This window comes from Rhizoctonia solani, chromosome 2, assembly GCF_016906535.1.
Source record: "Rhizoctonia solani chromosome 2, complete sequence".
In the NCBI taxonomy this organism is placed as follows: domain Eukaryota; kingdom Fungi; phylum Basidiomycota; class Agaricomycetes; order Cantharellales; family Ceratobasidiaceae; genus Rhizoctonia; species Rhizoctonia solani.
In genome coordinates, this window is record NC_057371.1 from 2,833,319 (window position 1) to 2,855,182 (window position 21,864).

Sequence of the window (21,864 nt, forward strand, 5' to 3'; positions counted from 1 at the left end):
ACAGTACATGCTCACGTGATTGACGCGAATTTCTGTTCACCATATGTCGACTAAGACCACACTCACCGTTTTCACCTCTGCGTCTTCCATATGTAAAATACCAGAGAGGTTCAACACATGGCTTGGTGAGGTGCAAGTTGATCCGAATGTTCGTCGGACACTGCCGGACCAGATCACAGATATGGTCGACGAAAGTCTGCATCTGCCCGCTTGGCTCTTTGACCCAGTGAATGCTCTCTACTATGGTGCTTCTCCCCGCTACTCACCTTAAATACCAGAATAGCCACTACTATCAAACGTTTGAATCGGTCTACCCTGGGCGACTCCATCGCTGGAACTTGAGACGCCCAGCTACGAACAGCGAGCCACAGAACGAGTCTACTTCGAAGGACTTAGTTCACGCGCTTCATCACATCTTATACGTTCAGGATCGCCACGCCGTGCTATCCGGTTCTGAATGCCATAAGAAGATCCATAGCGAATCCGACCTCCGTCAGCCACTGGATCGTCTAGCGGCCCATGTCTGGTGCACAGAGGTTGGAACGAGGGATGGGTTCTGTTTTCGGTAAGGTTATAACTTCTTGGCGGGGTAAATCATGTCACTAAATCACCTCCTCAATAGTTCGGAGTGCACAGTCAAACTACCCAACACAAATATTGTCCGCATAGCCGACTCGACCGTAGACTCGATATTGTTTCTTTTCAACCCTAATCCACAAAACTCCGGTAGCTTCAAAGTAATACCAACCCCTGTCCGAGCTGGTCTGACTTGCACAACGGACATGGTCGATACCCTGGAGCTTGTTCATTGGGTCACTGAATATAAAAAATCTGATTTAGCGGCGGTTCAGCGACAAGTGTACTATGGCATGGTCTCTAGTCTCTGGCAGCGCCGAGCACTGGGTCGCATGGAAGACTTCGTTTTTGGAGCGGCGCATAACGAACAAGACCTCATGGTCTATGCTGCTCGATGGGAGATGATACCCGTGGAACAATCAGGCGAAATTGCTCGGGACATCAATCATCCCGACACGCCAGCAGAGGGCCCGTCTAATTTTGCTACAACTCAACCCCGGCAGAGAACATCCACAGACGTGCGACACTCCGCCCCTCCAGTGGTGTAAAAAAGCTGGCTAACTTATGTTTGAAATAGGTTTCGCTTCGTCTACAGAGCAAGGAGACATCAAACTCAGGGCTGGCGGGAGAATCACTTGTCAAGAGAGAATACAAGGCACTTGAACTACTTTTATTTCATATTTGTGAATAATTCTTCTGACGCAAGATTCCCAGATTGTGGTATACGAGATTGCCACATATCAGACCGTTAACTTGAACCACATGATCCAATTCTATCTTTTAATGCGAGCATCGCGTCACTTGGCCAGGCAGTATCAAGAAGAAATTCTCCGGACCCCTTTCATCGATATCAAAGAGATGGCCGAGGAACAAGGACTTTACAATTGGTTTTCCCCACCGCGTCGCAAGGATACTACCAAGAGCCACTCGGGCTTAGGGAGTATCCACGAAGAGCCAGGTCCTTCGGGTGCCCAAGAGGCGATACTTGTAGCAGACCCACAGGATGAAGCTGAATGGAGAGCTGAATGGGATCTGGACCGGCGAAGGGCAATAGAAATATGCGGCGATGGGTCATTGAAGGGCCTAAAGGATAATACATCCGGTGGAACGGAAGCCGACTGGAACGATAGGATGTCTAGTTACCTTAGTAGCCTGTACTAAACCGTTAGCACCCACACCCGCCACCGGCGGGGAGGCGGCATTTTTGCCACGAGGTGTAAACATGTTACAACAGCATTGTAAATTGCACATGTATGTTAATGAGAGTCCAAAAGGGTATACTGAAAACCTCCTTGGCCGCCCTGGGGCTTACCTGGTACTTATTCATGGCAGTATCGTCAACACTTGTGATGTGCGGAGGTGTGTGAATGAAGGTTAAATAATATAAAAGGAACAAAGTAAATTACAAAGGTGTGAATGCGTGCTAGGATAGGTACAACATGCAGAAGGGGCCGCCTGGGTCGCGTTGGCAATGCCGGCGGGAGAGACCGGTGGACTGAGACGCGAGGGAGGCTTGCCCCTGATCGTATGCCCGCCTCTGGGAGAGACACTGACACTGCAGGGAGGTTACTGGTAAACAAGGCCGTTTCCGTTGGTTTGCATCAGGTTTATGTCACACGAACTGGTGTACACACGAACTCGGCACCCGTGAATGCGGCACGAATGCCAGGCGGAGATACTGTTTATATCATATGGTTTATTCCATGTAAACAGACTTAGAGATGAACATTGACACTTGCTTACGCGACATATCCTGGGGGAAGATAGTCTGTTGTGATCGAGGCATTTGTCCGGTCTACGCGTGGGTCTTCTTTTGTCTGTGCATGTATTCATGGCGTCGAAACACGTGAACGGTATCCTCATATCTCTACGGGGTCCCGAAAATCTCGGGAGCGCTCCGAGACTCGCTATTGTCGGCGAGCACTCCGGAGCGTCTACTATGACGCTCACAAGTGCTCATGGAGTGCTCTCGAGTGCTCGCCAAGCAATCCGGATCCGTCGGATCCTAACAAGGAGGTTCCTAAAACCGGACACAGCACTTCAGCTGATTTTTTTCTGAGGCTGAACTGGCCGGTTGGACTTAGGAAAGGGTCAAGTCGGACTTAGATAAGATGTAGATCACTCGCAGATTAGATTCAATAGATCAGGCAAGGCCAGGTTCAGAATGACACCGGTTATCTGGCCCAATCTTAGACTGATCTGACTCTTGTCGTACAGATTAGACATTTGAACGCCGCTGCTTGCCCGCGCACATTGTATCAGTTTAATCCACTGCATATATTCGCATATATTTGTATATTACACAATCTTTCCTAATTTAGTCCCCATGTAAATCCCTTTGCTAAATCAGGACGCCTTTATGCTTCATTTTGCCGTGTGCGCGTTGTTTGTACCTATATTCAAATGAAAACATTTGGATAGCGCGACCCGCCCTTCAGCTTCTCCCTCCCACCACGACCACTTAGTTCGACTCGCGCTTGTGTTCTATTTAAATCACAAAACTTATATCAGCGTCAAAAGCAGTGCGGAAGAGAACGTTTCATCCCCCGTGCGTACCGCCTCCTAATCCCGGCGGCTTGGATTGGGGGAGAGGCATTAAGCATGGGCGCTCACAGAGCCTTTCTCGGGCTGTATATGGTCCTGCGCCGCCTCGGGATACTCGTGAGTGAAATGTATGCTATTGAAATCAACGCTCACCAAAGTTCCAGACCCTCGTGCTAACTCTGTATACCCCATGCCTGAGTCTTCTGCGTGGAGGCCTATGGTAGACATACCTTCGCCACGCGGTATTCCCTTGCGTGCGCCGGACGTTTCAAGTGGTAAGCACAAATGGAACAAACTATGGGCGGCGTTTGCTCACCTTGCGTCATAGCAACACGCTCACAAGCAGTGGAGGAGTCTTACCTGAGCGACTCGGAGGAAGGTAAAGTGGCCAAAGTACTAAATAACGGCGCAGTACTCACGATGTATGCAGGATCTGATTCAAGCTCAGACTCGGACTCAAGCAGGAAAGATTCCGACTCGGGGGGCGAAGATTCCGGTCCGGATAAATTGGCTAGCGGGAGCGAGGATGAAGAATACGAAGGAGGCGGGGAGAATGAGAATGAGAATGGGGGTGTTCCCCCTGCTGCTACGCAAAGTGAGAAAGCATGTTGATAATTTCACAACTTACTGATATATCGTTGACGTAGAAAAGCAAAATCAAAAGTTATCAGTGGCTCAAAGAAAGGTAAAGGTGAAGGCGGAAGGATCGAAACTTATGACTTGCTCGATAATCAAACCAAAGATAATGTCAATCGAGCTGCTCTCCCAAGCAGAGAGGAGTGTCGCAATGGTCAGTGTTTAATTACCTGTGATTTTTCGGACGACTCACTTAGTATTAGACTCATACGCGCAACTCAATCATGAGCCTGTGCGGTGGGAAGAAACAGATTAAATCATTAGCCGAACTCGAGCTCCAATATCAACCAGACAACGAACCGTTGTGGGTAGACAAGGCCGGCATTGTTGCGATGCACCCAGACCGTTTGTTTGAAGACAATATGCGTGGTTTTGGGCACCTTTTCGACGACATTGTGACCGATTCTTCATGCATGGCTCCTTCCCAGCAGTCGTTCTTGTCAACAGTTGATTCGTCCGTCTTTTGCTCCTGTTTAAATGCAGGTGTGTTTACAACGTTCAAGGATACCTGGAAGGCGATTCAAGACGGGACCGGAGATGAGCGGGAAAAGAAGAAGAGGGCAAACTCGTGCAGATCATCAAGGAAGACAACGGTGAGTATATATTAACTCAAGATGATATAGCGGCTTACCTTTGCTAAAGAAAGCTGTAAATCGTCGTAATGCCCTTGAAAATACTGAGCTTGTATTTGATAATTTCCAGTTCCTTGTTGACGTTGGCTTTCAGTCGTCAGATTCTTCGGAAAAAGAATTGAGCGATGGAGAATGTGGAATGGTAAAGAACAAGGCAAGGAGCAAGAGGAAGAAGGCAAAGACAGTGAAAGAACATAGCTACCGGAGTGAAAAGGTGATTTGTGAAGATTTTTTCTGAAAGCTAATTATAAGCTGACTTTAAAATAGGCCACTCAGATCCTTGGCGCGCTGGATGTCAAATATGGATTAATGAAGAAACAAAGCGGCAACTCACAATATGAGGTAGTCAAATACGTGAAGACGGACTTGGCAGTTCCAAAGCTCAGGACAAAGAACCTCAAGATTTCAAAATGGGCTATTTGCAAAAGAGGAAAAGGCTAGCCCTGGCCAAAGGTTGGGGCGTCACCTTGGCTAAACATAACCAACCACAATCATACTGCCTATATCCAAACCTAAATTACTTACTTGTTAAGGGACTTAGGTTTTGTTTGATGGTTAATAGACCTCAGATGGGCTGATCACCACTGGGACAGGTTGATCAGAGAAACTAGGTTGCTAGGTAGGCTTGGTCCCAACCTGGGTCCCAAACTGAGCCAGGTGTTGTAGACACACTCGATACCTGGGAATTTATTCCCATTTTCTCGGATTTAAACGAAGGCAAACGGACAACATTTTCGATCACGTGACTTCGGCGCTTATATCATACGCTAAGCGCCGAGCCACGTCCCCTTCCGCGCTTACCTCAGCATACGTAGCCACCTCCACCTGATGACATCATTATGACACGTCAGTGACACGTATGCATGAGTAAAGCCGACTGCGGAGCGGGGTTCTTATTGGATTAGGTTTTGCATATTCTGTATTTGTAATTAGTCACTTCTGTAATATATAAGGAGGCCAACCGACCATGGTAACACCCAGGTCGATTACCTCTTGTCGCATCCTACATTGTACGAGGGCCTTACAGCCCAGTAAATTACTTAGATACACGCCTTAAGCGTTGTCCTCACTGTACATACATAGCTCACCGCCGCCTTATAGCGCGTGGTCGTTGTAGTTAGTTAGTTTGTCGTCGTAGGGTACTCTGTCACCGCCTTAAGCGGTTCCACTGTATTAGCCACACGGCCACAAGCGCCCGCACCCTCGACGTCCTTACAGACGTCTAGGACACTAGGTAATCGACCTTAAGTCGGTTGCAAACCGTGCCCTACAAGCACACCCACTTAGCCACAACAAACAAGAAGACCCCCTGTACTAGCACAAGGGAAAACAGGTGATCAAGCTCGCCTTTCGCTGTCAATAATCAAACCAGCGTTGGCTCCACCTAGTACCGAATTGCTATAAGGCAGACGGGTTCTAATCGTCCGCATACCCACGGTTGCCGCACCTGTTACCAGCGACCTCAGACAGCAGATACACCCGCTTGCAGAGACGAGACCCTACATTACGCCCGTCCACGGCTGTAATTAGCGGCACTTACTGTCCAACGCTAGGTCGTTTGACGCAGAGGTTTAGCGTTCGCGTAACAAAGCGCTCATAAGTCCTGATATAGGCACTACCCGGCTACACAGCCCGCACTCCCCCTCACTCGCCCACCATTACTTCGCGCACTCCCACTCGCTCCTCCTCCCGTGCTTCCTCTCACGCTGGCCGCTCCTACCCGCCAACACATACCATGGCAACCCGTTCCCGGCCAGCCTCTCAAACCCGCTCCCCAATCGATCAAGGGGAGCTGGGACCCCAACTTCCGGCAACCCCCTATGTTGAAATTGGGGAAGTCTCCCTCGAACGAATCACAAGCCTCCTCCTTGGTCTCCTTGGCCAAGTTGAGCACCTCAAGCGGAAAGTGGAAGAAGTCCAAGAAGCAGGGGTTGAGGCCCGGACCAACCTTGAGAACATCTCTCAAGCCGTCAATACTGTCAAGGATGGGCTTAGAAGCCTCCAACTCCATGGGCCCCGGACCCCAGAAGACACAAAACCCCCGGTCGTGGAAGCAACGCCACGCCCCCTATCCAAAGTTGACCCTATTGGATCAACTAGTTGGGTCTCATTCTGGCCCAAATCATCCAAAGGGCTTCCCGCCTTTGCCCAGCCCACTCCTGTCCAAGCAGTGCCCCTGCGAGTCCCATCTCCCCCTCCATCTCTGCGTCTCCGATCCCCCATTGGAGCACCTGCCCCTCCGCCTCCGGCTCCAGTTGCCGCCTATCCCGCTCCGGTCAAGGTTGACCACCCCGACGCCTACACAGGCAAAGTAGGGAGCGAAGCAAAGCAGTGGCTGACCCGGATGTTAGCCTGGACCCGTCTCAATTCCCGCATGTTCCCCACGGACCAAGAAGTCTTATCCTTCCTTCTCATGAACATGAAGGACTCCGCGGGAGCATGGGCCCATCCACACCTCGACCAGCTTGGGTCACACCAAGCCATTATCCAAACGGTCGAAGGGTTCAAACTGGAGTTCCTGGCAGCGTTTGGTGACCCTGATGCCACAAGGGCCGCCGAGCGGAAAATAACCTCCCTTACCCAATCCGGCACATGCGCGGATTACATTACAAAGTTCAGAACCTTGGCCATGGAACTGGACTGGAACAATGCGGCCCTCCGAGGCCAGTTCGCCCGCGGCCTCCACTGGGAGGTCAGTCGCCAAATTGCCACCCGCAAGCACCGACCCCACACCCTTCTTGAGCTGCAGAATGCAGCACTTGTCATTGACAACGCCCTTTGCAAAGAGCGTGCTAGCCACCCACCAAGGGATAATAAGCCTAGCAGACAGTCTAACCCCGCAAGGGGGACAAGTACCGGCCAGTCCACGACCGGTTCAAAGAAACTCTCCGACAAACCGAATTTTGTGTCGGAAGAAGAACGCAATCGCCGCCGCGCCGCAGGCGCCTGTATCAAGTGCGGCAAAATGGGTCACAAGTTTGCGGAATGCCGCACGGGCTGGAAAGCTACCCCTATTGAGGATAAGGGGAAGGCTAAGGAAACCGCCAAGATTGGCAAAGACTCCGAGTACCAATCGGGAAAAGAGTAAGGGTCTCTGCTGCCGCGCGCAAGAACCCTATGGACATTAGTAACAGTTGTATAGAGATTTGTCATGTATCTACAATATCGAAATTATCACCCCTCTTCACAATCCCTATACAACCAAAGCAAGCGGAACCTATAGAAGTCCTGATTGACTCAGGCGCAACCTCCTCATTTATGCACCCCCAAACCGCGGAATCACTCCGCTTACCACTCATTGACCTCCCCTCTCCTTGCACCGTAACTATGCTCGATGGGTCGAGCCCCCAGGCTGGAAAAATCTGGAAGAAGGCCTCCCTAACCTTCTCCCTTGATGGCAAACAGATGACCGAGACCTTCCTAATCTGTAACACAGGGTCCCACGCCGCCATCTTGGGATTGAAATGGCTGGACGCGCACAACCCAGAAATTGATTGGAATATGCAAACCCTCTCCTTTCCCCACGCCGTACCGGAACATGTGGCCATTGCTGAGGAGGAAGAAGCAGACAAGAACCCGCTTGAAGGAGTACCCTCCGAATACCATGGATACGCCAAGGTATTTGGAGAGGAGGAATTCAACAAGCTTCCCCCTCATAGGCACTACGATATTGGGATTGAGCTCACAGAAGAAGGTCCCCTGAACTCTCCCCTGTACAGCATGACGGACGCCGAATCCGCCACTCTCAAGGACTGGCTCAGGGACAAATTAAAAGCAGGGAAGATCCGTCCTAGCAAATCCTCAATTAGCTCCCCTGTTATGTTTGTCCCGAAAAAGGATGGTTCCCGCCGATTGGTTGTTGACTACCGCCGCCTCAATAACCGGACAAAGAAGAACGTCTACCCGTTGCCTCGCCCAGATGATCTCATGGCCCAGCTCCGCGGCGCTAAGATCTTTACTAAGCTAGATCTAAGGTGGGGGTACAACAATGTCCGGGTAAAAGAAGGTGACGAATGGAAAACTGCCTTCCGTACCAAATATGGCTTATACGAATCCCTGGTCATGACTTTCGGCCTGACAAACGCACCCGCGGCTTTCCAACACTTTATGAACGAATTATTCAAAGACTTACTTGATGTATGCGTCATCATCTACCTTGATGATATCCTTATTTACTCCAAGGATGACGCTTCACACACGCAACACGTTCATGAGGTCCTCAAGCGGTTAATGGAGAACCAGCTATTCTGCAAAGCGTCCAAATGCACCTTCCACGTCACCTCTGTGGAATATCTGGGAATTATTGTTTTGGACAAAGGCTTCAGCTTGGACAAGCTCAAGATCCAGGCTGTACAGGAATGGCCTACGCCCACTAAGGTTAAAGAAGTCCAGTCATTCCTGGGCTTTGCCAACTTTCTACGCCGCTTTGTCGCCAATTTTAGTCACATGGCTAGGCCGCTACACAACCTGGTCAAAAAGGACACTCCTTGGAAATGGGACGTCAAGGAACAGGAGGCCTTCCAAGGATTAAAAGACGCTATTACCAACGCACCTGTACTATGCCATGCAGACCCGTCCAAGCCCTACTTCCTAGAAACAGACGCCTCAGGGGCAGCACTAGGCTCCATACTCAGCCAACGCCAGGAAGACGGTCGCCTTCACCCACTAGGTTTTCTATCTGAGTCATTCAAGGGCGCCAAACAAAACTATGACACACACAACAAGGAACTACTTGCAATCATCCGCTCCTTCGAGTACTGGCGTATTTTCCTGGAAGGAACCCTGCACCCTGTTACCGTGTTTACCGATCACCGCAATCTAGAGTACTGGAAGGAGTCACGCACATTCAACCGTCGTCACGCCAGGTGGCATCTATTGTTAGCTGGGTATAACTTCCAAATCGTATACCGCCCCGGTAAACAGTCCGGCAAACCAGACGCTCTTTCACGACGTTCAGACCATGCCGACATTCCACCAGATGCCCAAACCATGCTCCCCGACCCGGTTTTTGCCAACGTTGCGCTAGTCACGCCTGAGAAGGAGTTACAACGCCAGATCGAGTTATCCTTAGACCAAGACGAGTCCCTGGAGGAAATCCTCCAATTCCTGCAGAACGAGTCCAAGGCTCCACCCACAATCAAACGCGCCTTCAAAGATTACAAGATGGAAGCAGGCCTGCTATTCTACCAAGGGCGAATTGTAGTACCAGACGTTGGGACATTGAGGACAGACTTACTCCGTATATTCCACGACAGCCCCTTAGCCGGCCACCCAGGCAGACAACGGACCTTAGAATTGGTATCCAGAAACTACTACTGGCCTGGCATCCGCGCAGACACGTATTGGCACGTGGACTCCTGTGAAACGTGCCAACGGATCAGAAAGCCCAAGTACGCGCCTATCCCACCTCAACCACTGGAACTCCCCGTCAAGCCCTGGCAACACGTGTCTTACAACATGATAGTAGATCTGCCTAAGGACGGAAGCAACGACTCCATCTTGGTCATAGTGGATAGCTTCACAAAGTATGGGATTTTTGTCAAATGTTCCAAGAAGCTCAAGGCACCTGAACTAGCGGAATTGTCCTTGGAGCACGTATGGAAACGGCACGGTATGCCCGAGAAAACGGTCTCAGATAGGGGAAGAGTCTTCAATAACAAATTCCTGAGGGCACTGTACAAACGCCTGGGTATAGACCCCCACTTCTCCTTGGCATACCACCCTCAGAGTGACGGACAGACAGAACGGGTTAACCCATCCATTGAACATTTTCTCAGGGCTTACTCAGGGGTCAATCAACGGGACTGGACCAAATGGTTACCAATGGCGGAATTTGCGTACAACAATGCGGTCCACAGCAGCACAGGAAAAACACCATTCAAAGCCCTGTACGGATGGGAACCTACCCTGACACCTTCAAACGTACCCACAGATGTACCAGAGGCCGACAAATTAGCCCAGACAATGGAGGCACAATGGAAGGAAGTGGAATCGGCACTCCGGCAATCCAAGCAACGCATGACGGCCGGAGAGGATGGAAGCCCAATAGAGTTTGAGATCGGAGAAGAAGCCTGGCTGGACGCCAGAAACGTCAACCTCAAAACCTTGAGTCAAAAACTTACAGAACAACGCCTAGGACCGTTTAAAGTTATTGAGAAGATCTCCAACCGGGCCTACCGCCTGGAACTCCCTCCTACCATGCAAATCCACAACGTCTTCTATGTAGGACTCCTGTCTAAGGTCAAAAAAGACAAGAGACGCGCCTTTGAGAATCGCCCCCCACCAGTCACAGTGGATGGGGAAGAAGAATACGAAGTGGAAGGGATTACCGACGCAGAAGAACGTAACGGGAAATGGTTTTTCCGGGTAAAATGGAAGGGTTACGGTTCTGAAGAAAACACATGGGAACCTCGGGAGAATCTAAAAAACGCGGAAAAAATTTTGAGGAAATACAAGGAGGACATGAAAAAGAAGGCCCTTGGCGCTGCCAAGGCCCTTAGAGGGGGGGCAGTGTCGTAGACACACTCGATACCTGGGAATTTATTCCCATTTTCTCGGATTTAAACAAAGGCAAACGGACAACATTTTCGATCACGTGACTTCGGCGCTTATATCATACGCTAAGCGCCGAGCCACGTCCCCTTCCGCGCTTACCTCAGCATACGTAGCCACCTCCACCTGATGACATCATTATGACACGTCAGTGACACGTATGCATGAGTAAAGCCGACTGCGGAGCGGGGTTCTTATTGGATTAGGTTTTGCATATTCTGTATTTGTAATTAGTCACTTCTGTAATATATAAGGAGGCCAACCGACCATGGTAACACCCAGGTCGATTACCTCTTGTCGCATCCTACATTGTACGAGGGCCTTACAGCCCAGTAAATTACTTAGATACACGCCTTAAGCGTTGTCCTCACTGTACATACATAGCTCACCGCCGCCTTATAGCGCGTGGTCGTTGTAGTTAGTTAGTTTGTCGTCGTAGGGTACTCCGTCACCGCCTTAAGCGGTTCCACTGTATTAGCCACACGGCCACAAGCGCCCGCACCCTCGACGTCCTTACAGACGTCTAGGACACCAGGCTACCCATGGTAAACCTCTTAGGCTTGAGTGTATGCATGGAGATCACACCTCTGAACACTAGTCAGCATTTGAACAAAAACACCCAAGCTAACAAAAAAGGAAGAGGCTAGCCCTGGCCAAAGGTTGGGGCGTTACCTTGGCTAAACATAACCAACCACAACAGTACTGCCTAACTCCAAACCTAAATTACTTACTTGTTAAGGGACTTAGGTTTTGTTTGATAGTTCAAACTCTTCAGTGGATCACTCTCTTATATACCCCTGCCAAGGCAGTGCGGCAGGGAAACTATTGTGTGAACGGGCGGAGTAACTTGCCTGGCAATCAAACCTTATTGGAGATTGCATCCTTACCATTGGTCAATATTCACGGCTTATCTAGGGTTGTGAGAATGCCAAGCCCAATGAGCATTTGGGCTTACTCATTGCAACTTATTAAGGCTGGAGTATTTGCGGGCTTACTAAGATGCTTATTGATCAATACCTATTATAGGGGTCTGGCTCAAGGGGGGGTTGAGCAGAACCTTAAATCAAATCGCGTTTTTCCGCCCAAACCTATTAGTTAACCTGCCCTGAAAATGAAATTTCACTAGTCAACCACGTGATTCCGCATTTATCCATATACCTATCAAGGCAATTTGAAATCATTTGTTAAAATTCATCTCTTCAATATTGCACATAAAATTGCAGTTATGTGCAAGGACCTATTAGCTAAGCAGCCCTGAAAATGAAATTCTACTAGTCAACCACGTGATTCTGCGTTGATCCATATACATATCATGCCAATTTGAAAACATCGATCAAATCTGTGTACTAATGGCCAAACACAGCATGCACCTTCCATTTTTGGAGGTTGAGACTACCATAAATGGAAAGAGGGGGTTCAATTACCCCATATAGTGCAGTTTCAAGGATAGATATAGCGTGTGGGAGGAGAAAATGAGAAATGAAGTAAATTTAGTGGATTTTGGTGAAGTGGGCCAGTTTTGAAAAATGGACTAAATTTAGTCCATTTTTTGTTTGGTTGCTCTCTGTGGCCATGGCCTGTACAAACAAAAAATGGACTAAATTTAGTCCATTTTTCAAAACTGGCCCACTTCACCAAAATCCACTAAATTTACTTCATTTCTCATTTTCTCCTCCCACACGCTATATCTATCCTTGAAACTGCACTATATGGGGTAATTGAACCCCCTCTTTCCATTTATGGTAGTCTTGACCTCCAAAAATGGAAGGTGCATGCTGTGTTTGGCCATTAGTACACAAATTTGATTGATGTTTTCAAATTGGCATGATATGTATATGGATCAACGCAGAATCACGTGGTTGACTAGTAGAATTTCATTTTCAGGGTTGCTTAGCTAATACCCAAGAAATCACAACCTGTCAGAATCACGTGATATATATACCAATCAATAGCAAATGCATTGGTTTTCTATCAGAATTTCAATTTCAGGGTTGATTAGTTGTTATGTATCACACAATTTTGCATTCACAGCTCACCATCCACAATAATCTGTATATATCTGACTTTCTGATTTAATGGCCATTTGACTCCTACTTTCCATTATTCCTGTCATTACTCTATGTAACGCTCATATTGACTGTATGTGTTACATATCATTCAATAGAGCTCCTTCCGCTCGTTCTAACGCTGCCTGTCACGTGCTCATACGATAAGATCTCATGGAGATATTAGCTTCACAAGATCCTATCTATGTGGCTCAAGTACCTTACTAATCATTATATTTGTATCTTTACATCTAGCTCATCACATGACTAGCTCTAACTTGGGAAATGAACCTTATTCCTAGCTTAGTTGAGTCATACCTCTCATGAGATTACTAAGGTTCTCCTTATCTAGTAATTTCTAGTGGCACTGCAAATCCTGCTTATGAGTCATTCTGCTTGCCACCAGAATGACTCACACTAATGACTCACTCTAAGTGCTCATTGGCTGCCAAGCATTTCTTGATAGACTGAGTCATGTATTTAGATGTTTCTATTTTTAACTAATTGCAGTTCAACCCAAGAGCAGCCACATTCCATCCTAGTCATATCTGTGCCTTCCCACCCACCAATCAAAGTCTTAGGAAGCACAGTCCTAAGCAAGTCATATTCATACTCTGACTAGGTGAATGACTCAGTAACCTTGCCACTCTAGGGTATAAAAGGGGACTCTTGCATACCCTTGGAGGGCACCCTTCACTCTTACCACCTCACTGTTACTGTTGACTGTCACTCTTGGGTTTGGGCTTGCCCCCCTCAATTGTGTGATATATTGTGCCTCAAGATTTCAAATAACTTAAACTTGTATAAGTGGATCTCCCAAGTACCCATAGTGTGGAAAGGTTGTAGACCTGATACAGAGTTCTTAGGTTAAGTGAACAGAAGGCAATCATCCTTAAAGAAGGATATATACTAAGTAACCAGTTAGTTCCTGCAACTAGGAGTGAAACTTACATAACTATCTCTGCCAAAGGGAACCTGAGCCAGTACTCTTGCTCTTACAGAAATACTTACTAAGACACTTTACACTGAGAAAAGATATATCTGTAGTTGATTGTATTCAAGATAGCTAGACCCAGAGAACCCTAAAGAAGCTACTTCTCTACTTAGCTTGGAAATTGGGAAATCTTCCAACACAGACTCTGCTCAGCACCAGAGTCTCAACCTCTTTTCCCCCAATTTACAACAGTAACCACATCATGTGCTAGAATGCAAAAGGTCAACAGCAAACTGGAAGGTAAGCAAGCCAAGCTTCACAAAAAATGCCAAGCTAATGGATTGTTATAATAGATGCTCAAAGGCTCAGATCCCCCAAGGCATTGCGTGACGCAACAAGGGCTTTGACTGATTGGTGGAAGATAGCAATAGGGACAAAGGAGGTTGATGAGCTTCACTTCCTGTCCAGGGAACGTATGCTGAAGCAGTTATGGTCAAGTCTTGGGTTTGGAAGTCTTGAGGATGATCTGAGTGAGTACCAACCAGCCTGTGTTTAAGTTATTTGCTTATAGGAACTCTTGAACCAGTGGTGTCAAAATTTAAAAGCAAGTCAACTCAAGATGGTCCAAGCAAAGAAGAAATGCAGGCCGCCTATGCTTACTATGTTGAGGAGTACTGCTATGGAGTTGGCTGTCTTGATGATTCCAAGCTTCCTATCCCTACAGTTGGTGTCTCTGGTTTCCACAGTTTGGTGGATGGGTGCAAGGATATTGGGGTATTGCATCTCAAGTCCTTGTCCACGGAGGCTTTGTGGGCCCAGCTAGGACTGCCAGGTGTGGATCAGTTCCTGTTTGCAGAGCCTGGCACTGGTGAAAGCGCCAAAGACATGGCTCCACTGGCCAAAACTTGTGCAGTGCCGTTTTGGCATCAAGTGGTAGGCACTCTCAGAATCTTGGAAGGCGCTTTCACACAGAGAGTGGGCAATTGCGCCCAACCAACTTTACTGTGCAACAATGTTGGACTTGGAAAGACGGTGCAAATCATTGGGGTCATTAGCATGATCCAACATTACTATAAGCAACAGGAACTGCCAGCCAAAGAGCGTCTTGCAACACCCATGTTTATCCAAGGTGAGTGGCATTTGTGTGGCTGATGTGCTGTTTGGTTGACTCTGACTCTGTGACCTGTAGAGCAAAGCTTGCCATACTTTGCAGGCCAAAAGACCATACCAAATTTGCCATCAATTGTCATTACTCTGCAGACGCTTGGCAATCAATGGATGGAGCAATGGAAGAAGTTTACCCAGCTTGGCAGTTTTGTTCCTGTCCGGTACTCAGTTGAGAGCGGCACCCTTGAGAGCTTCTGCAGTGACCCAACAGGTCCATACCACGCTGCAGCTGGACAAGACTTGGAGCATGCAGGGCAAGTGGTTATCATTGCAGACCTATTGGTAAGTGTACATTCATTGACTATGCTGGTAGAACTGTTGAATAAATCCAGTAACCTTATCATGCTATTGCAAAGGAAGCAAAACAGTGCTTACAGCTCCCTCCTGCATTCAAGGGTAAAGATGCAAGGGAGTACAAAGCTAAGGGCAAGACACCTGCTTTCAAGGCAGGGATCAGCAATGCAGGCTCACTCTTTGGAATGCGCTTTTGGGTGGCAGCTGTGGACAAGATACACAATCTCCAAAACAGCAGTCACACTCAACAAGGGGTTCAGCTCATTACTCAGTCCTTGTCCTTGGTGATTGGAGCAACTGCCACACCATTGTTTACGTTGCTTAAAGTAAGTCATTTGACTATGTTATACACCAGCGCATCATTGACATTACGTTACGCCTGTGTGTACTAGTGCCTGCTTGCTCTTGGACAAAACCTGCGCTACCAGCCATTGCTTGGTGAGCAAGGAGTTCAGGTCTGGAACAAGATGCAGGAAATGCTGTCAACTGGTAATGAAAGTTGGAGGGTTACAAGCACAGCAGTAATTCAAGCCACAGTAGAAAGGGAGCTTCAAGCAGCACTTTTACTTGCCAAAATTCCCTTGTACAACCCCTGTGCAGCTAAGATCAAGGAAGAACTGGAAAGCAAGTACCAGGCTGAGGACCAGCGGAGCATCCTCCATATGATTCATGTCTCAAAGCAGCCACTAAACATGTTGCGCTTGCTTCTTCTCCCCATCATGATTTGTTGCACAAATGAGTCCTTAGACTATTTGGGCAGACAAATCTTGGATCTCCTGTTTGTACAGAAGTTCATTGCTTGGGCACCCATGAATGAAGAAGAGAAGGAAATGCAACAGATCATCAATCAAGAGCACACACAGCAGAAGAGCAAAAAGTATGTCTTGCCCTTTTTTTGCCTTTCTCTCAGATATAATCTCCTGTCTCTGTATTCTATCACACAACAACTGACTTTGTTGATGATTTATAACAGAACAAAACTGGCACAAAAGGCTAAGGCTGCCAAGAGACAAAAAAGAAAGCAAGCGCAGGACAATGTGGGTGACAATGAGGATGAGGATGTAGATGAGAATGCATGGAATGGGTCTCAGGCACAAGGGGAGGTGGAACAGAGCAATTGCAAGAATGTCAGGTGGCATGTGAGTCAAATTTGCTTTCCCATATAAGCTGATTACACCAACACTTACAAATCTCAAATCAGAACTTCCTGATAGAGCAGAAGTTTGCTGGCATGCTGGCTAAGCTGGGAGCGCTACGGCTGGAAGAGCAGGCTCAGGAGCTTGATTGTGGTACCTTGACAAACAAAGTCACCAACAACTGGACAGTGGAGAATCTGCCCCAGAAGATGTCCACAAGTGTTATGGATATGACATTTCTTCTTTAATCTGTACTTATTTTATTAATTACACTAGTAATCTTACAGTAAACAAATGAGATAAAGATGCAAACTAAGGTTTTCAAGGTCCCTCTATCCAATGGTGACCTTTAAAAAACCTACAAATCTCAGGAATACCCTTAATATGCAATGCCTTTTGCATACATGCTGTTTTCTCACTCATTTAAATATATATAAATTCAGCTGAGTAGATAAACAGTAACAAGTAATATTTCTCTTGTTTGTAGTATTTATTATTCAAGATTCTATCTTGTGGCTACACACAGAAATATTCAGGGTCCCCCCCTGTTGCATAGGCAAGTGCTCCGGCGCTTAATCAGCGCTTAAGCGCCGACACACTAAATGCGCCTTTTCTCCATCACCCGGGCATCCCACACTGCCGAATCGCTTGCGCTTAGGTGCGCATGCTTGTACGCTCCAGAACGCTGGGTCAAACTCCCAAAACAGACAACATTTGGCAGAGTTATGCCCCATTTACTGTAAGTACCCAATGCAGTGGTATCCTACCTTTGGGACTGTTTACTCCAAGGATGAAACACTTAGCCTTGGGACACCTAAGGACCCACACAGGTAAATACTGCCTTGGGGCAAACATTGCCTTGGGACAAATATTAGGAACTGTTGTTTGTTTACTATGTACCAAAGTATTGGCTCCCTCAAGTGTTTCAGTTGCCACATGTACCTCCTGTACCCCCTCTTGGTATCAATGATGTATATACTTGTTTGTGCGCCTTCTCAGGGTATAAAAGGACCCTGTGAAGACGCTTCTAATGTATCCTACTTTTATCCTACTTTTACTCTTATATATTGACATATACACACAAGCCTTTAACAGCTTATCTGCGCATTTACTTTAGTGATTGACTCACTGTAAATAGCATAGGAGGTTATTTGGCGCACTAAGACCATAGGCCAGTCCCAACAGACACAGGGTAACCTATTAGTGTACTTACTGCAACCCTGTGCCCCTTGACTGTCACAGTTGTTGAGTTCAACATTTAGTATAGTGCAACAATACTGTAAGGATTGTTGTGATTGAGTGATAGTGTTTCAATCCATCATACCCCCTATATTGTAGATAAGCTTTATCTACAATATCTCATAAATCCTAGATATATTTTAGGTAAACCCCATAAGTCTTAAGTATTACTTAAGCATATATAAGTCCTATACCTATTAGGCAAATCCTATAAATCCTGTACCTTAGTCAGGTAACCCTCTTACTTAAGGTACTATCCCAGATACCTTAAGTATACATACCCTTAGTCACTTAGGCTTAAGTAACATTAGTCTAAGGTACTATACATAACCAACCACCTGCACTTCATAGTTGCTAGACTATTTGTTAGGAGTTGTTATCCCTGATAACTTAGCCTATATTGTGCATATATTCTGTGCATATATTCTGATTCTTAATACTAGTTCTTAGTTACTCCCATATACATTTTGTATATAGTAATTCTTTCTTACTCCTGTACTTACACAACTCTTAACAACAAGGATGCAATGCGTCATGGGATTGATTGAGTGGTTCTGGATTGGCAACCCCAAACCTGTTGCATTGCTTGAGGATGGTACGCTAGATAAAGCAAGGCTTGTGCAAGAACCTTTGCCCAGCAAGAAGCTGCGGAAGTTTCTCATATACGTGGAATTTCAGCAGCACCAAGCACTCATTGCAAAGGTCAGTGCTCTTATTTCTTGCAACTTGTTTGGAACTTCATGTTTGATGATTGAAAATTATATCAGATGCTCACTCTCAAAGAAAAAGACTATGTGACGTACAATGGCTCTATGGCTACCACCAAGCGTCAACGGGCTGTTGAGAAGTTTGCCAATGACCCATCATGCCAAATCATGATCATCAGCAATGTAGGCTCAGCTGGTCTCAACATTACAGTTGGTGTACAACATTCCTGGCAGTCTGCTAAAGTATTTGATGCTTCCACAATGCCCTTACCCCCTTGTCAGCTGTTGGAGACAAGGAAATCAATTTCCATAATTCTCAATTAAATTACAGTGAGTTCCAGAGACTGACATTTAGGTTTTGTACTACGCCTACTGAACAGTAATATGCTCATTACTAGTTATTGGTAGGGATCACCCTGATACTAACCACTTTATTCTCTTAGCAAGATAACTAGCTACTTTAATATACTCTAATTGCACTAGTATAGGCCTCTCTTATTACTTATTCTCCTAAGAATTTTACCTTTTATAGTTAGACAGTTACCTTATTCGTCTTTTCTCTCTCTTTAGGTTTCTTTCTTTCCTCTTTAGAGTATTTTGTTTTATTACCTTTTTTTCCCTATCTATAACAGTCACCTTCTGCAAGGCCCACTGGGTTTAGATTCAAGCACCACAACCAAATTCATCATTGCAATATAGACTGGAAGGGGGGTTCCCAGGATATTTGGGTTACACAATACATCCTAGCATCACTTCATCATGCTCCTTCATCATTAACTGGCCCCCACCCACACCCTCGGCCCAGCCTATATCTCTATTAATGGTTTCTGGGTAACGCGACTGTCCGTGGGTGCCACACCAATCAAAGTCAACCAACATTCCCTGGTAACTACCGTGTTCATCTTTATAAGCAAGTACGTTTGGTTGTCGTAAATCGCCGAAGACTATGTTGTGGTTATGCAGGATTCGAATTGCTTCCTTGATGCTTGAGCGCACAGAATACGGTACAGGGCAATCAATTTCCGACAAATCCTGCACTTCGACGTACTCCATGATTATCATCATGCGACCAGATGGTCGAGGCGCACTTGTGTCGGTGGAACCGTCGAACAAAAGTTTGGGTGCAAGGTGTGCCTCGGATAGCAGCCGGTGTGCGACTCCGTGATATGTTTCGACAAACTTGACAACGATATCTTTAGACGGACTTCCATGTTGAGATTTCGTGCGGGCAAGGAATACAGTTTTTAAGGATCTGGGGTTGCCTAGTTGCTTGACGTACGTGAACTCTACGGTCTCGTTGGCCACCGAGTACTGTCGAATATATGGATAGAATCGCGAAGTCGATATCTCTGCTGGAACCGATGAGTAGTAGTCCTTGAGATCGGCGATAGCGTTTTTCATTGCCCAAAAGAATCTTCCAAGCCGGCGAAAGTGAAGTTCGGAGCGTGGGTTGATACCAACCCATATGAAGTCCGTGAGCGGTTGGACAACCGGTTGGGAGAGTATGATTGCACCGAGTACACACATCCAAGGACCAGCTATGCCCAGTATGAAAGAAGGGCAGCAAGTCCGACGACGTTTTGACTTCATCTAGTCAACAGTGAGCGACAGTGGGAAACTAGACAGAATAGCCAATCCCACCCACTTACCATATTGTCTCCCCAAAGTTTAGCGTAGGATATTGCACCTTGAATTGTCGGGTCAGATCCACCGACTCCGATCTCGTTTTCAACCTCGATAACCATACAAATTTCTCCGTCAACACCCGAAACTACCCCGTCAGGTTTGGTACCAGACCGATCTACGCTAGGCATATCATGCTCAATCAGTCCCGAGAGCGCTAAGCGAATCTTTCGATCTCGCCCATCTCTGCCGATTTCCCTCTCGTACATATCCTGCGAGGCGCCTAAAAGCTCCTTCATCTTGTCGTAGAACGTTTGAGGAATTTCTCCAGTGGGAGCTGAGATGTTGGCGCTCAAAGAAGACACAAATTTGTCGAACACAGGATGGTAGAGGCCAACAGGTAGACCAATACGCTGAACAGGTCGGCCGTTCAAGATGGCCACATCCGGAGCGCCCTGAAGATTTGAAAAATTTGAGATTTGGGCCCAGGAAGACGAATTGCTGAGGCGAAGATGGCGGAACATTTTCTCTTGTACTATAGAGCCAGGTTGAAGCAACAATTGTGAGGCTACGAACGATGACTCAAAGCAAGAGCGATGACCTACACCCTTCAAGAGCCCGGAAGTCGTTGCTTGTGTTGTTGAGCTCGTTACGACTCTGTACCTGGCCGGTATCTTGACTGAGCTGAGCATCCGATTATAACAAATTCGAACACATGAACGTACCGGCAGACACAACAAGCACGTTTATGACTGGCGGGACGTCGTTCGGCCAGTATCGATCTAAACGCTGAGTGTTTTCAAGAATGTTTGAATCGGTTAGTTGTAGATTGGCGTGTTTGAATTCCTTGGGTGGGATGTCGATTTTGTAGAGACGGAGGCCCACGGGTGTAGCCAGAGACCTAAGCCGGACGTAGCGGACTTTCAAATCATGAACGTCGGTATCCGATAGGTTTTCGAGTTCAATTTTAATGGTGTCTTGTACTGGGTCATCTCCACTAAGAAGCAGAAGTAGGGTGTACATATCCAGGCGCGTTGGTCGAGCGTAACAACAGTAAGTACCACGTGACTGGAATGTGCTGTAATCGAAATTCAGCGTGATGGGCGCTTACACGACATTCAGGATAAGGAGTAAAACGGATGGCGGTGAACCAGATACGCCGCGGTGGGGCCCGCAGTCTTACGGGGCCGGTGAAGCGGACGGTCGGGTGAGTTGCCAATAGCCACTCGCTTCATGCCACATCCGCAGTTGCTTGCCCGGATATTGGCGCGGATGGCTGCGAATTGGAGTAAGCACTGCTCGGTGATGAAAATTCACCGACCTTTGTACCGGGACTCTAGTTGTCGTGCAATATATCTCATAGAAATCTTAGATATTCAAGTGTATAAAAAGCCAGACGATTACAACCTGTCTGGAAAGCCTAAATCAACTTGCACATATGGACAGACGCGAAGCGGGACTGCCCCGACATTAGAATCTTATCCGGGTGTTGCCGTGTTTTGGCGTGAAGATAATAAGATTCGGAGAACCATCTGAGAATTCATCCGGTGGGTCTATTACTTACAACTACCTACATAACATACCACTCAACACTCAATAAAAATGTAGTCTAATTGAGGCGTATACAGGCGAATATCTCGCTGCTCGTGTATATAAGTGCTTGGAGCGATTTGGGATAGCGCAGAAGATGTGTTGCCACTCCACCATAGTAGGGCATCTGTAGCTGATGTATTTCCAAGATAATTTCGATATGCATGCATAATACATCAGATAAAGATA

The 21,864-nt window shown here is 47.0% G+C and overlaps 5 protein-coding genes across 5 annotated transcripts; 4 read left to right on the top strand and 1 right to left on the bottom strand.

The window, feature by feature from the left end:
* Nucleotides 1-43: 43 nt before the first annotated feature.
* RhiXN_05482 (uncharacterized protein) lies at nucleotides 44-1,737 on the top strand (the record flags this gene model as incomplete). Its single annotated transcript, XM_043325298.1, has 5 exons — nucleotides 44-226; nucleotides 279-565; nucleotides 623-1,094; nucleotides 1,154-1,259; nucleotides 1,283-1,737. The coding sequence occupies 5 exons, from the start codon at nucleotides 44-46 to the stop codon at nucleotides 1,735-1,737; spliced, it is 1,503 nt and encodes a 500-aa protein (XP_043177717.1).
* A 1,573-nt stretch (nucleotides 1,738-3,310) lies between these two features.
* On the top strand, nucleotides 3,311-10,907 carry RhiXN_05483 (Retrotransposable element Tf2 protein; the record flags this gene model as incomplete). Its single annotated transcript, XM_043325299.1, has 9 exons — nucleotides 3,311-3,395; nucleotides 3,449-3,499; nucleotides 3,551-3,715; nucleotides 3,768-3,910; nucleotides 3,960-4,349; nucleotides 4,399-4,602; nucleotides 4,656-4,730; nucleotides 6,001-7,472; nucleotides 7,523-10,907. 9 exons carry the CDS (start codon nucleotides 3,311-3,313, stop codon nucleotides 10,905-10,907), a joined length of 5,970 nt encoding a protein of 1,989 aa, XP_043177718.1.
* A 3,284-nt stretch (nucleotides 10,908-14,191) lies between these two features.
* On the top strand, nucleotides 14,192-16,764 carry RhiXN_05484 (SNF2 family amino-terminal protein; the record flags this gene model as incomplete). Its single annotated transcript, XM_043325300.1, has 8 exons — nucleotides 14,192-14,219; nucleotides 14,273-14,449; nucleotides 14,506-15,048; nucleotides 15,109-15,368; nucleotides 15,443-15,706; nucleotides 15,773-16,257; nucleotides 16,354-16,519; nucleotides 16,582-16,764. The coding sequence occupies 8 exons, from the start codon at nucleotides 14,192-14,194 to the stop codon at nucleotides 16,762-16,764; spliced, it is 2,106 nt and encodes a 701-aa protein (XP_043177719.1).
* Nucleotides 16,765-18,277: 1,513 nt separating this feature from the next.
* Nucleotides 18,278-18,786, top strand: RhiXN_05485 (Helicase conserved C-terminal domain; the record flags this gene model as incomplete). The annotated part of the gene is made up of 2 exons (XM_043325301.1): nucleotides 18,278-18,457; nucleotides 18,523-18,786. The coding sequence occupies 2 exons, from the start codon at nucleotides 18,278-18,280 to the stop codon at nucleotides 18,784-18,786; spliced, it is 444 nt and encodes a 147-aa protein (XP_043177720.1).
* Nucleotides 18,787-19,191: 405 nt separating this feature from the next.
* On the bottom strand, nucleotides 19,192-21,108 carry RhiXN_05486 (WaaY domain-containing protein; the record flags this gene model as incomplete). Its single annotated transcript, XM_043325302.1, has 4 exons — nucleotides 19,192-20,052; nucleotides 20,112-20,620; nucleotides 20,691-20,759; nucleotides 20,811-21,108. 4 exons carry the CDS (start codon nucleotides 21,106-21,108, stop codon nucleotides 19,192-19,194), a joined length of 1,737 nt encoding a protein of 578 aa, XP_043177721.1.
* Nucleotides 21,109-21,864: the final 756 nt, after the last annotated feature.